The following is a 15,567-nucleotide window of genomic DNA, read 5'->3' as shown; positions in this document are numbered from 1 at the left end:
GAATGGCAAAGAAAGCGTTCTTGCAGGACTCCTAGAGTTCATCAAGATTCTTTGGATTCATCTTCAATGTCTCCTCCCCCATTTTACCCCAGACATGCTCTATAATGCTCATGTCTGGTGACTTGGCTGGCCAATCCTGGAGCCCAATGACCTTCCTTGATTTCAGGAACTTTGATGTGAAGGCTGAAGTATGAGAAGAAGCGCTATCTTGCTGAAGAATTTGCCCTCTCCTTTGGTTTGTAATATAATGGGCAGCACAAATGACTTGCTACTTCAGGCTGTTGATGTTGCCATCCACTCTGCAGATCTCTCGCACGCCCCGATACTGAATGGAACCCCAAACCATGATTTTTCCTTCACCAAGCTTGACTGATAACTGTGAGAATCTTGACTCCATGTGGGTTCCAGTAGGTCTTCTGCAGTATTTGTGATGATTGGGATGCAGTTCAACAGATGATTCATCAGTAAAATCTACCTTCTGCCACTTTTCCAAATGATCAACCAGAAGTCAAGTTATTATTAGTTGCTCTTACAACTGGGATCGACGACAAGACATTTGTCAGATAGTGTATTCAAAAACTCAGAGGGGGGCTAATAATTCTCACTTCAACTATATGTATCGCAATGTTTGATTTTTCCAATATCAATGCATTACTTACATTACTATGGGAATGTGCTATCATACGTTTGCGTTGCCATTGTTCATTGTCATCAGGCAGTGTCTGTTTCTTTGATGTGAGTTTGTACCTGCTCAGGTGTTCCTGCAGCTGGTCCAGTCTGTTCTCCACTTCTCCATATGTGATTTCACAGTCCAGATCTTCCTCCTCAGCGCAGCACCGCTCCTGGGTGTCAGCTTTTACACTCTCAGACATCCATCCGCCAGCCTGCAGGTCTGAAACAGGCCAGTAATACACACGTCACTTTGCGGGCACATATACATGGGTCAGAGTTTAGATGTCCGCATCAAATTCATATTTCCTAAAGTGATTTTATATACAGCTGAAGTTAAGCACGTCAAATTTTAATACTTAGTTTTTTCATCAAGTTCTGTTTAATAGAAGGATTTTTCTCAACACATTTCTAAACATAATAGTTTAACAGAGTCAAATATATATTTTTTTACATTTCCAGAAAGGGTAAACGAAACAAAGAAAGACTTAAATGAAAACTTGCTTAGCCAAAATCATCAGGAGAGGGTAAGGCCAAATTAACAAACAAAACAAAAGCTTCCTAAATAGACAAGAAGTTCTATATTTCCTAATATAAAAAACTCAAATCAATGACAATGCTCTTACCTCACTCCCTGCCTGCTGAAAAAAACTGCTTAAACCAGCCTAGGCTGGTTGGCTGGTTTTAGTTGGTTGACCAGCCTGGTTTTAGAGGGGTTTTGGCCATTTCCAGGCTGGTTTCCAGCTATTTCCAGCCTGGGAGCCCAGCCAAAACCAGCTATGTCCAGCTTAAACCAGGCTGGTCAAGGTGGTTTTAGCTGGTCATGTTCCAGCCTGACCAGCTCAGACCAGGCTGGAAACGGCTGGAAACCAGCCTGGAAATGGCTAAAACCCCTCTAAAACCAGGCTTGTCAACCAGCTAAACCAGCCAACCAGCTTAGGCTGGTTTAAGCAGTTTTTTCAGCAGGGTGACTAAACTCAAAACAGGAGAAAACTTAAAAAGGGATAAACCCAAAATAAATCAGCACCCGTCTCCCTACACAGCGTACGTTTCACATAGTTAGACGTCACACTATAATCTCACAAGTTCACGGTTTAAATATCACACTATAATCAGTGGGATAGCGAAAACAGGGACTCTCTCTGTGCTTTGCTGCTCTGCCTCTTAATAAAGCCTGGATGCTCTATCAACAGCAACAGATCTGATTTGCTCTGATTGGAAGCAGGTACGACTGGTTTGGAGCGCTGCTCAATGAGAGAGAGAGAGAGAGAGAGAGAGAGAGAGAGAGAGAGAGAGAGAGAGAGAGAGAGAGAGAGAGATGAATAAAACAAAAGGGGAGAACAATAAACTGCCACTCACACCAACAACTTATTACCCAAATACATCCTAAGATGTAACAATGTTGAGTAATCTATATTTTCTTTGCAAGATGACTATCAATTGATGACACATCCAGTTTTGACAGCTTTGCTTTGTTGTATTGTGTGTAAAAAGCCTCTGTCTCTATGTCAGCTGGTGTTTTATTGCTGTCTCAGGAGTAATAGAAACACAAAAGCTGGTGTTTATCTCTCACACACACCTGCTCCTGTTCACACCACAGATGAGCAGCGCAGAGAAATTACACTCAGGGCCCTATCATACACCCGGCGCAAGGTGCGACACAATAGTTGTTTGTTAGTTTCAGCCTGGGGCAAGAGTCGTTTTGACGTTTTGCACCACGCCATTTAAATAGCAAATGCATTTGCGCTTATATGTGCGCCTATAGGCGTTCTGATCTAAAAAAAGGAGGCGCATTGCTGGCTCGTTGCTATTTTGAGGAACTTAAATAGACTGTTCAATAGACCAGATCAAAGCAGGTCTATAGTCCAGCGCAGAGAGCGTTAGTTGTGCGCCTCGCTTACACATTGCTTAATACAAACAGGATGTACAGCAATATGCAAATATCTTTACAAATGAAAAAGAATTTAAATATTAAGGATATATATATATATATATAGGATATAATAAGGATATAATAGGAAATAAATATAAAGGATTAAACTATTACAACAATTATTATTTTTTTAGCCTACATAAATATAAAAACCATACTTTCATGCCTTCATCTTGGGGGGCTTTTTCAGTTTATTCATAACAATTTGCTTTTGTATAATGTTATTATTATTAGCAGTATTATTTATTATATGCATATTTATATTTGTTTTATTAAAACAAGCTTGGATTTGTCCACCTGTCAGGTTTTAGACCATACGGGGCACAGCATGTGTGTTTGGATATAATTCAGTTTCTTGACCACACTTCGTTATTATTGTTCATTTATTTGTTTGCTGGAAATCAGAACTGAATTTAGAAATAGTTTTAAAACAAATCTTTGTGCTTAACAAATGAAATTAATGATGTATAGGCTGGATGTCTGTGCGTACCACACAACGTTTCCTTATCCACAAGAGTGAAAGCAAAAGTAAATAATGAGGAGGCTCATCTCTCATTCTCGCGCTGCAGATACTCTGTTTAACTGTTTTCTCGCTAGTGAAGTGTTCAGTTTTTCCACTTACAAAGTCCACCATGTAAATAGCAAATGCGCCATGGCAGGATGCAACTGACTCTTAAAGGGAATGGGAGATGAGACTCTGAAACTCAAAACACACCTATAACTCATTAAGAGAATGAGCTCAACACTGTTATACCATGTGCCATGGCGCAAAGCAGATTTTTCTATCCTTAAAATAGTAAAAGTCGATTCTGACACGCCCTTAATGCTTTTGCGCCCTGCACTTTGCGCATGGATCGTCAAAATAGAGATGATCTATTCATGGAGGATCAGAGATGGATAAGAAGTCAGCGCAAGAGATTCTGGGTTGTCTCGGACAGCTCAAACATATTCAACAGGTAAGGTTTTGTTTAAACTCTTGTGTGCTGTTGAGGATGTTTTCATCCACTCTTGGGTGATTTTTAGACTTAATTTGGCCACGACTTTCTCTGTGTTACAGCAAATAGAATGATTTTTGCTGACAAATCTTATTTTGAGACACATTTTGGGGAAATGCTTTAAAGGTTTTTAAAAACTAGCTAAATTGACTACCCTTTTGTTATGTTTGTGGCTGTTTTTTGTCCCATTGACTTTCACTGTAGTAACAATTTTTTTAATAATTATTTTTTTTTCTGGGTTTCCACCTTTATTGGATAGGAAAGTAGAGAGAACTGACAGGAAAGCATGGGGAGCAGAGAGAGGGGAAGGACCGGCATAGGACTGCAAGGCGGAATCGAACTCTGGTTGCTGTGAGCACCGGAGTGCATGTGTCGACGCACTAACCACTACACCACTAGCGCTGACATAATGAATTTTTTTAAATGCAAAGACATGACAACACTTAATCATGCATTCTTGATTGTTGGTTAGTTTTTTCTGTTGGAAAGAGGTCAAATTTGTCTTTTTTACTGTCATTTAGTCATTTCAAGTCACATTTTTCATGAAAAATAAGACCAGTTGCCATTACAGTAGCTGAAATAAAATGCATTTCTTTATTTTCTTAAGTTTTTAAATATAAATTTTAAGTCCGCTTTATTTATTTTTGTACATCAAGTTCAATTAAATACAAATTAAAGTTGTTTAACTGATTGTTTAACCAGCCAAAATAAAATATACATAAGTTTTAATTTATTTCAGTGAACATTTGTAAGAATATTGTTTTAATAACACTATTCAGCACTTTTAACTGGCCTAAAAATAAACAATTGTAACATTAAATGACACGTGTCACCTTAAAATCATCATGGAAATCGGCACGAGCTCGGTTATGGCCACTCAGATAAAGTGTTATTGTGTATAATCATATATTATGTGTGTTACAGGACACAGGAGGTGAAACGAACAGGCCTCGAGGAGATTCTCTGTTTGCTTTATCCAGGACTGGACATTTTATGAGCATGTGACATACATTTAACCTGACAGTTAATTATATATTCCCTGCGTTATAGGTATAGGTCAGCCAAAAATGAATATTCCGTCATCATTTACTCATGCTTGTGTTGCTACAATAATATGAATGCACAGGTCCAATAACATCACATCCAGACTCAAAACTCACTTATTTAAGGGGGCTTTTAAAACTTAATAATATCTGACCTATTGTTGTGTATACTTGTATAATATTCCTCTTGTTGTTTTATTGCTCATATTTTTATTGAACGTGTCCTTGGGTTGCCAGAAAGGCGCCTTTAATAAAGATGTGTTGTTATTATTAACATGAGGGCAAGATGAAAAGTTTTATGAATGAGTGAAACATTCAATTGCACTAGTTTATTTCTTCTGTAATTAATCGTAATTGTTTCTGAGGGGCAATGTGTAATGATATACAGTTCGAAGGCAAAATTCTAAGCCCTTTTCAGTGTGGCGATATCATTGGCTCATGAATATTTCCTGATTATAAAACTATTTCAAATTTCTTGCCATTTAGACTGGCACGCTTGTTTTAGTTCTTGAAAAGGCTTAACTTTCAAACTAACATAATACATGGAATTATTTTACGTGCGCTCTAAAACATTTTAGACATTATTAGTCCTTAAAACACTGCTCGACGGGGTATAAAAAGAAAGCAGCGCTCAGACGCAAAAAAAAACAAAAACATGTATTGATCGAATCAGTCTGCTCCTAAATCCAGAGCTAAAGCACATAAAGAGAGAGGAAGAGAAAGAGAGAGAATGGTAAAATAGGGTCTTTCAGAAGCTTAAGGCCCAGTGCGGCCCGTTTTACAGGCTTTAGGAAAATCCAGCGAGTAGCTCTTCTCTAACTCTCCTCAATGAGCACACAATGTTCCCTCCGGCCCCAGACAAGCTAAATAATGCCCACCAGCCACTGGAGAATGATCTCCACGTGCACAAACAAACATACACAATCACGCAGCTATCTTGGGATCAAACCAGAATGGAGATTTCAATTAAATATTGCAGCTTTTTATCATTGGTCAATATGAAGTTTTTGACTTGACTCAACTTTTTTTTTTCAACATTGTTTTTATTGATTTTAATATTATTTATTGGTCTAGAATATTAACTTTTATAAGATTTCAGAATGTACTTTCCCACTCCAACAGTAGTAAACATAAATAACATTTAAATAAGTTTAGGGTCTAAAACACCAGGGTTTAGACCATAATAATTCATTTGTATAGTGTAGGGCAGTGTTTCCCAATCCTGTTCCTGAAGGCACACCAACAGTCCACATTTTCAACCTCTCCCTAATCAAACACACCTGAATCATCTTATAACATCAGAAGAGAGTCCAACACCTGAAGTTAATGGGTCAGAAAAGGGAGACATCCAAAATATGTACTGTTGGTGTGCCTCCAGGAACAGGGTTGAAAAACACTGGTGTAGGGCAGTGTTTCCCAAACCTGTTCCTGGAGGCACACCAACAGTACATATTTTGGATGTCTCCATTATCTGACCCATTCATTTCAGGTTTTGGAGTCTCTTCTGATGTTATAAGATGATTCAGGTGTGTTTGATTAGGGAGAGGTTGAAAATGTGGACTGTTGGTGTGCCTTCAGGAACAGGGTTGGGAAACACTGGTGTAGGGCACAGTGTGATATTGAGACATTCTTCTTGCAGATTAGTGGCGAGGTCACTACATGATGCTGGTGAAGGAAAACATTTCCTGACTCCCTCCTCCAAAAAAAAAAAAACCCAAAGTGGCTTAATAATATTTACATCTGGTGACTGTGCAGGCCATGGGAGATGTTTAACTTCACTTTCATGTTCATCAAACCACTCTGTCATCAGTCTTGCTATGTGTTTTGGAGCATATGGTCCAAAACCTGACAGGTGGACAAATCTAGGCTTGGTTTTAATAAAACAAATATAAATATGCATATAATAAATGATACTGCTAAGAATAATGACATTATACAAAAGCAAATCATCATGAATGAACTAAAAAAAGCCACCAGAGATGAAGGCATAAAGGCAGTGGTTTTTATATTTATGCAGAAAATAATCATTTAAAAAATATTTTAATCCTAATTCTTTTTCATTTGTAAAGATATTTGCATATTGCTGTATATCCTGTGTGTATTAAGCAATGTGTAAACGAGGCGCACAACTAACGTGCTCTACGCTGGACTTTAAACCTGCTTTCAGCTGGTCTATTGCGCAGTCTATTTTAGTTCCTCAAAATAGCAACACGCCAGCAATGCGCCTTAACACACCTCATTTCTAGACTGAAACACCCACGAGTCCACAAAGTGGTGCAAATGGATTTGCTATTTAAACAACGTGGTGGAAAACAGGAATATTAAGATTGCGTTGAGCTGAAAATAGCAACACGTCGGTGAAACACGTCTTGCTCCTTATTTTGCTGGGTGTATGATAGGGCCCTAAGTTGAACAATATTATTGTCTTTTGCAAAAGTACTTGTGTAGTCTGTCTTAGATTATGTGTATATTTTAAGTATTTATAGTGTATGTATAGTTACTAATTAGTATAGTTAAATTAAGCTTTTTGGTTTTTATCCAAAAAAACATAAAACCTGCCCAACTCACTGCAGAATTAAATGCGCACCTCAACTCTTCTGTTTCCACCAAAACTGTTTGCGGGAGCTCCATTGGGTCAATATACATGACTGGACTGCTTTAGCTAAACCTTTGGACACTCGTGCCAATGCTAAACATTGGATTCAACAGCATCAGCTTTGAAAATCTTGGGCTGTGGACAATGTGAAACATGCATTGTTCTCTGATGAGTCCACCTTCACTTTCTCTCCCACATCCAGAAGAGTTATGGTGTGGAGAAGCCCCAATAATCTGTACCACCCAGACTGTTGCATGTACAGAGTAAAGCATGGGGGTGGATCATTGATGGTTTGGGCTGCAATATCATGACATTCCTAAGCCCTGGATGGGTGTGTCACTACCAAGGACTACCAAACCATTCTGGAGGACCATGTGCACCCAATGGGCCAAACATTATATCCTGAAGGTGGTGCTAGGATGATAATGCACCAATACACACAACACGACTGGTGACTCAGTGGTTTAATGAACGTGAAAGTGAAGTTGAATATCTCCTATGGCCTGCACACTTACCAGATCTAAACATTATTGAGCACTTTGGGGTGTTTTGGAGGAGTGATGGAAATGTTTTCCTCCACCAGCATCATGTAGTGACCTGGACATTTTCTGAAGAAGAATGGCCCAAAATCCCTCTGGCCACTGTGCAAGACTTGATTTGTCATTCCCAAGAAAAATTGATGCTTTATTGGCCACAAAGAAGGCCCTACATCATACTTAACAATTATTGTGGTTTATTAAAACCTCGCATTTCAGTTTCATTGTCCAACTAATAAAAATAATAATTCTTCAACAGTATTTGTGACCACATGTTTGCTGTAACGGACAACATTAACACTCAGTTTGGTCATTGATATTAAGAAGAACCCGAATCCTCACCATCATATGTGTTTTTGTCCTTGTCTTCACAGGCAGGACTGCAGCAGCTTTGAACAGGTGGATCCTCCATGATGGCAGCTCCCAGAATCCTCTGCTGCTCGTCTCTGGAGGCCGAATGCTCCTCTGAGTTTCTCTTAGAGCTGAGACGGGACTCCCGACGCTCCTTCCGGCTCTCGCTGTCTGCTTCTCTCAGGCTTCCTCCTGCGGGACCATAAGATCAAGTACAAAACATTCATGAGTTCTGGAACACAACAACATTTTGTTTTCAGCTCAACATGTTTGAACAAAAGCCACTCACTGTCTGTAGATGTAGAATATTATGATACTTTGCTCTAATTTGAATAAAATAAAACACTTTAAAAATAGAATATATATCGGTTAAAAATGTATGTAAAATGTTGTTGTTTTTTTTTTTTGGTTTTTTTGGTCATGGCAGTTTAAGCTGAGCAGTGTTTTGAGGACTAACAATGTCTAGAATGTTTAAGGCAAATGTATAGATGTATTAAGTACAAAATGTTTTAAGGCAAATGATTCCATGTAATATATTTGTGTGAAATTTACGCTTTTTCAAGTTTAAAACAGGCGTGTGAGTTTAAATTGCAAGAAATATCCTCATTATCCTTAGGCTTAGTCTTTGATTTATTAGGAATTGCTTGGCGGAATTACCTGCCAATTAATCTAGCATGTGTTTTAGGGCAGATGCCCTTCCAGCAGCAACCCAGCACTGGGAATTAGGGTATATTGCTTAAAATTGTGGTTAAATATCAGTTAAAATGAGGGTATATTGGCTAAAAGATTGGTTACATATCAGTTAAAATTAGGGTATGTTTGGTAAAATATTAGTTAAATATCGGTTAAAATTAGGGTATATTAAGATATTGGTAAAATATTGATTAAAATTAGGGTATATTGGATAAAATATTGGTTAAATATCAGTTAAAATGAGGGTATACCGGCTAAAATATTGGTTAAATATCGATTAAAATTAGGGTATATTGGGTAAAATATCGGGTAAAATATTGGTTAAATATCAGTTAAAATTAAGTTATATTGGGTAAAATATTGGTAAAATTCTATTAAAATTAGGGTATATTGGGTAAAATATTGTTTAAAATTGGGGTATATTGGATAAAATATTGGTTAAATATCAGTTAAAATGAGGGTATACCGGCTAAAATATTGGTTAAATATCGATATTGGGTAAAATATCTGTTAAATATCAGTAAAAAACAGGGTATATGGGCTAAAATGTTGGTTAAATATTGGTTACAATTAGGGTATATGGGGTAAAATATTGGTTAAATATCAGTGAAAATTAGGGTATATTGGGTAAAATGTCTGTTAAATATTAGTTAAAATTAGGGAATATTGGCTAAAATATTGGGTAAATATTGCTTAAAATCAAGGTATATTGGGTAAAATATCTGTTAAATATCAGTTTAAATTAGGGAATATTGGCTAAAATATTGGGTAAATATTGCTTAAAACTAGGGTATATTGGGTAATATATCTGTTAAATATCAGTTAAAATTAGGGTATACTGGGTAAAATATAGGTTAAATATCAGTTAAAATTAAGGTATATTAGGTAAAATATTGGTTAAATATCAGTTGAAATTAGGTAACATTGGCTAAAATATTGGGTACATATCGCTTAAGATTAGGGTATATTGGGTAAAATATCTGTTAAATATCAGTTAAAATTAGGGTATATTGGGAAAATATTGGTTAAATATCAGTTAAAACTAGTGTATATTGGGTAAAATATCTGTTAAATATCAGTTAAAATTAAGGAATATTGGGTAAAAAATAGGTTAAAAAGAAGTTAAAATTTGGGTATGTTGGGTAAAAATATTGGTTAAATATCAGCTAAGATTAGGGTATATCAGCTAAAATATTGGTTAAATATCGGTTAAAATTAAGGTATATTGGGAAAAATTATGGTTAAATATCAGTCAAAATTAGGATATATTGGGTAAAACATAGATAAAATATTGGTTAAAATGAGGGTATATTGGTCAAAATATTGGTTAAAAATCTTAAAATTAGGCTTCATTGGCTAAAATATTGGTTTAAAAATAAAAAATTAGGGTATATCACCTAAAATATTGGGTAAATATCAGTTAAAATTAGGGTTTATTGGGTAAGATATTGGTTTAAAAAATAAAAAAATTAGGGTATATCACCTAAAATATTGGGTAAATATCAGTTAAAATTAGGGTTTATTGGGTAAGATATTGGGTAAATATTGGGTAAAATTAGGGTATATTGGCTAAAATATCGGTTAAATATCAGTTAAAATTAGGGTGTATCGGCTAAAATATTGGGTAAATATCGTTTGAAAATTTGGGCATAGTGAATAAAATATTGGGTTAATATCGGTTAAAAAAAGGGTATATTGGGTAAAATATTGTTTAAAATTAGGGTATATTGGGTAAAATATTGGTTAAATATCGGCTAAAATTAGGGTGTCTGCTAAAATATTAGGTAAATTTCGGTTAAAAATTCTGGCATATTGGGTAAAATATTGGGTAAATATTGGTTAATATTTATATTAAAATCTAAATAAGCTATATTTAATGAAGAGATTGTACCCTGTGATGGTTTCCTCTTAACGGAGATCTTCCTGCGACTCTTGTTTTCCTCTCCATCTGAATCACTGCTCTGTGAATAGGTGGCCTGAACAGAATAGAGCACAGTGATGAAGTCTAATGTTTTGTACATATGTATTCTTCCACGGTCTGATTTCTACCTTTGTGTTGTCATCCCGCAGGTTAAAGGTGAGCTCCAGGTTTGTTAGGAAGTAGTCAGCGAACTCTGGGTACATGTCCAGCACCTCCAGCAGCTCCTCTCTCTGGATGGTGTGCAGGTCGCAGTAACTGAGCGCTCGCACGTCTGCGTTCGACTTACCAGGCTTCGCATACAGGTGAATCATCTCTCCAAATATATCATTCGTACCTGCAGAACAAGAGGACATGCTCAAGTTTAACTATTTTCTAAAACATAACATTCAGTGTAAATGTTTTATATAAATAAGATAAATGTTAATAATAAAAAAAAAGGTTAAACGCGTTATCGCATTAATTAACGGCAACAGTTATTTTGTCATGCCTTAACGCATTATTTATTTGTATAATTTTATGAATGAATCCTTGAAGTAGTGAATAATTTTCAAAACAGATTCAGGAAAATGGCACTCTTGTTTATATAATATTACTGTATAATGTATGTTACAAAATATTGCTCAAGCTAACAGCAATCTAATAGGCTGAAGGCCTGGAATACTTCAAACTAAATCCCCCCAAAACCTGAAATTACATAATTTAAACAAAATCTGGCTAAAACTAAGTTCATTTTGAGTTTGTTACAGCAAATTGTTGGGGGGGGTTTTGATTTGGTCCTGAACACCTTTGAGCTGCCATTGGTCTGTGGCAATTACGCAATCGGCAGGTGTGTCCTAGGGCTTTCATAATAGCTTAAAACCCAAATTTTAATTAATTTTTTTAAATTAGCAAAATATTTCATTTCTAAAGGTAATACTTTGGGCTCTATTTTAACAATCTAGGCGCAAAGTCTAAAGCGCATGGCGCAAAAGCATTAAGGGCGTGTGTGAATTCACTTTTGCTGTTTTAGGGATCGAAAAATACCCTTTGTGCCCTGGTGCGTGGTCTAACAGAGTTGTGCTTATTCTCTTAATGAGTTCTGGGTGTATTTTGAGCATAACGTGCATTAAATCAATCAGAGTCTCATGTTACATTCCCTTTAAGAGTCAGTTGTGTCGCGCCATGGCGCATTTGGTATTTATATGACGGACTTTATAAGTGGAAAAACTGAACACTTCACTAGTGAGAAAACAATTAAACAGAACATCTGCAGCGCAAGGATAAAGAACGAGCCTCCTCCATTCGGCCTCTTTACTTTCTCTTTACTTTTACTTGTTACTCCTTTACTTTCGTGGCTAAGGAAATGGTGGAAACTCACTGAAGACATCCATCAGCCTGCATATTTATTTTTGTTTGTTAAGCACAGTCATATCCAAGCACACGTTCTATTCTTATGACCCATATAGTGATGCAGACATCTCTAAAACCCAACAGGTAAACAAATGTAAACTCTAAACTAAAACAAATATAAATATGCACATACTAAATAATACTGCTAATAATAATAATAGCATTATACAAATGCAAATTGTCATGAAAGAACTGAAAAAAGGCATGGAGGCATGAAGAAGTCATGGAGGCAGTGGTTTTTTTTTTATTTATGTAGTAAATAATCATTTTCGCAACATTTTAATCCGTTAATTGTTTTCATATTAGGGTTGCGCTGGTCTGAACATAGCAACAAATCGCGCAAAACACATCTTGCACCTTATTGCGCTGAGTGTATGATAGGGCCCATGAAGTTACAAGAAAAAGTACTGTATTTTCTACTATACCCTCATAAGGCAAGCAAAATAAGCAAATAGAAAACTGAATAAAAGCATTGCATCTTTTATTATAATGAAATGACACACACTTTTTAAAGTGCATAAACTTTCAAACCACTGCTCTTAAATGAAACATAATTTCCTTAATGTGTATTTAAGGGAAATTAGGAGTCAAGTGAACTAAGTGCATCCATAACCCAAGAAAACATGCTTCAAAAGACACTAATGCATGACATAAGATATGCCACAGCCATATCTCCCTGCAGCCTAAGACCGGTTACTCACTGAAGCTGAGCAGGGCGGGGCCTGGTCAGTACCTGGATGGGAGACTGCATGGAAAAACTAGGTTGCTGTTGGAAGTGGTGTTAGTGAAGCCAGCAGGGGCGCTCAACCTGCGGTCTGTGTGAGTCCTAATGCCCTAGTAAAGTGAAGGGGACACTATACTGTCAGTGAGCGCCGTCTTTCGGATCAGACGTTTAACTGAGGACCTGACTCTCTGTGGTCATTAAAAATCCCATCGCGCTTTTCGTAAAGAGTAGGGGTGTGACCCTCCCCGGGTGTCCTGGTCAAATTCCCTCCATCGGCCCTTACGATCATGGTCTCCCAATCATCCCCATCCACCGAATTGGCTCCATTACTATCTCTACACTCCCCCAATAGCTGGTGTGTGGTGAGCACACTGGCGCCGTTGTCCTGTGGCTGCCATCGCATCATCCAAGTGGATGCTGCACACTGGTGGTTGTGTGGAGAGACACATGATTGTGAAGCGTTTTGGGTGTATGGCCATACACATGAAAAATGCGCTATATAAATCCACATTACTTACATAAATAAATGCAAAATAGCAAACATCAGTTCAGAATCAAGCTGCTTACAGTCCCTACATCTACATAATTCTACATGATTAGTACGGATCTATCTTACTCTATGTGAAACGTATAAACAAACTTTCAAGTATGTTTACACCACAAAATGAGAGTGAACCCTATTAATAATTCTGAGATTATTTCTGTGTAGTGCAGTATATAATGTTTTGTTTTTCATCAGCTGTACTCAAAGGACGGCTTGCATTTTCTATCCTTTCTGTTTTAGAAGTAAAGTCTAGAACACAATAGCATGAAATGTCCTGAAATATTTACACATCTCACGTGGTGAAAATGTGATGTGCAACTAACTGCAATGCATCAAAGTCAGAAGTGAGACAATTCAGTGCTGAAATTCCCACCCTCGACTGTGTCCACATTATAGCAAATAGGTTGCACATTAGTTAGTTCTTCCTAATGAAGAACTGGGCAAAATCTGTGAAGTGAAAGGGATGTCAAATGATGCGTCTCACTATAGTTTGGGCTCTTTGCGTGTTCTCAAGTCAGATGTCTGACTTATTGAGGCATTCCAGATGTTATTTCCAAGGAAGCAGGAATGCTCAAAATTCCGGGTTGAAGAAACAAAACAAAATAATTTACGTCGACCGCAATAGCCTAATTTTTGGCCTCAAATGAAGAGTGAAAAAGAGTACAGTTCACCAGAGACTTTAACCACACAGTCAATGCTATTAGGCTGTATTTACTCTGCAGATCCTGATGGTCAATTCCGATTTTGTCAGTGTATCCGATTTTTTTGATGACCTGCTTACATCATCTTTTAAAAGTGACTCGTATCCGATCGTCTGCATTTACACGGCAAAGGCGCAATGACCAGGAAAAAAAGAGCGGGCGCTGACTAACAGCTGATAATTAAAGAGTGCTCTTTTCTCTATTGCTGTAATCTGTTCACAGCTTTTGACAACTGTTTTACTTAGTTTATGACAGAAAGGTTCTCATTTGTCCATCTTCTTTTGATATATAGGCTTTTTTGAACCAGTAGGCATCTTAATGTCATGTCCATGGCGTGATTTATGCACGTGATGTATGCGCTAGTTTTATATTAGTTTATATTGGTTATGTGCCGGACATTTCGCTCTCGTTAACATGCTTAAATACGTGTGCTATATGACAATACAAACGCTGTTTTAGTCCTCGTGTATGAGATTTAAGGTTTAAGGTCTGCTGAAGTCTGTTCTGGAATAAAAGCGTCAGACTTGACGTCATTCGCTATGGTTTTTAACGACGCGCGACTCGCATTGACAGGTAAATATCCGATCTACCTGCTTACACTGCAGACACGAGGGCACAGATCCGATTCATATCGAATAAACTTCCACATATGAACAAGGCCTGAATCTGATTTGAGTAAATCAGAATCCATGTGATTTGTTCCTGCTTACACATACATGGGCCACATCCGATCTGTGCCACATGAGAGAAAAAAAAATCGGAACTGAGTCACTTGAGCAGTGCAGTGTAAATGCGGTCTTTAGACTTTTAGGATGTTTTTTGCAAATTGAGTATCATTATATCAGCTCGCACATTACAGCAAACTTACAATCTCATCTCATCTTATCTCTGCATTTTCCTCACTTCTATCTGAAAGAGCGTGTTTGGGCAAATGACGTGCAAGTGTCTGCCGTGTCAGAGCAGCTGTGTGTTCTCTGTGTGCATGTGAAAGCATGTATCTGAGTGGGATTTCAGATGTTGGCTGTGTGTTTTTGAGCATGTCCGGTCAGTCGCGGTCAGCTGAGGATATATTCTGTGCTTGAGGATTATCAGATCACTCTCTCTGCTGAGATTATCAATCATGCCAGGTACTGCATATACTGTTCATTCGCTTCTTCACTTCCCTACAAACAAATAAAACCTTTTGTTATTTTGCCTTTGTAGGGATCAGAGTACAAGATTTTAATTGCTTTTTGAATTAAAGCAACACTCAACTTTTTTTGTTTTTAATAATTAGACAAATTTTACAGCTTTCCCAGAGTTAAACGTTGAGTTTTACCATATTTGAATCCATTGAGCCAATCTCTGGGTCTCAAAAGTTAAACATTTACAATTCACAATTCACATTTACAAAATTTAATTCGTAAAGTCTAAACACAATTCACAAATGTACAAATTCAATTTATTAATGTGCAAATCCATTTAATAGATTC

At 37.1% G+C, this 15,567-nt stretch overlaps 1 protein-coding gene across 1 annotated transcript in view; it reads right to left on the bottom strand.

Annotated features, from left to right (window-relative positions):
• Positions 1–15,567, bottom strand: part of LOC130235493 (potassium voltage-gated channel subfamily H member 7) — a 183,747-nt gene that overhangs the window by 11,844 nt on the left and 156,336 nt on the right. Inside the window, exons 13-16 of the mRNA XM_056466081.1 lie at positions 10,866–11,071; positions 10,708–10,792; positions 8,115–8,315; positions 748–892 (exon numbers count right to left, since the gene is read on the bottom strand). Of these exons, the coding sequence (XP_056322056.1) occupies positions 748–892; positions 8,115–8,315; positions 10,708–10,792; positions 10,866–11,071 (637 nt within the window). The remainder of the gene's footprint in view (positions 1–747; positions 893–8,114; positions 8,316–10,707; positions 10,793–10,865; positions 11,072–15,567) is intronic.

This window comes from Danio aesculapii, chromosome 9, assembly GCF_903798145.1.
Source record: "Danio aesculapii chromosome 9, fDanAes4.1, whole genome shotgun sequence".
In the NCBI taxonomy this organism is placed as follows: Eukaryota; Metazoa; Chordata; class Actinopteri; order Cypriniformes; family Danionidae; genus Danio; species Danio aesculapii.
Note: the sequence above shows the minus strand (reverse complement) of the source record. Positions and strands in the feature narration are given on the sequence as shown.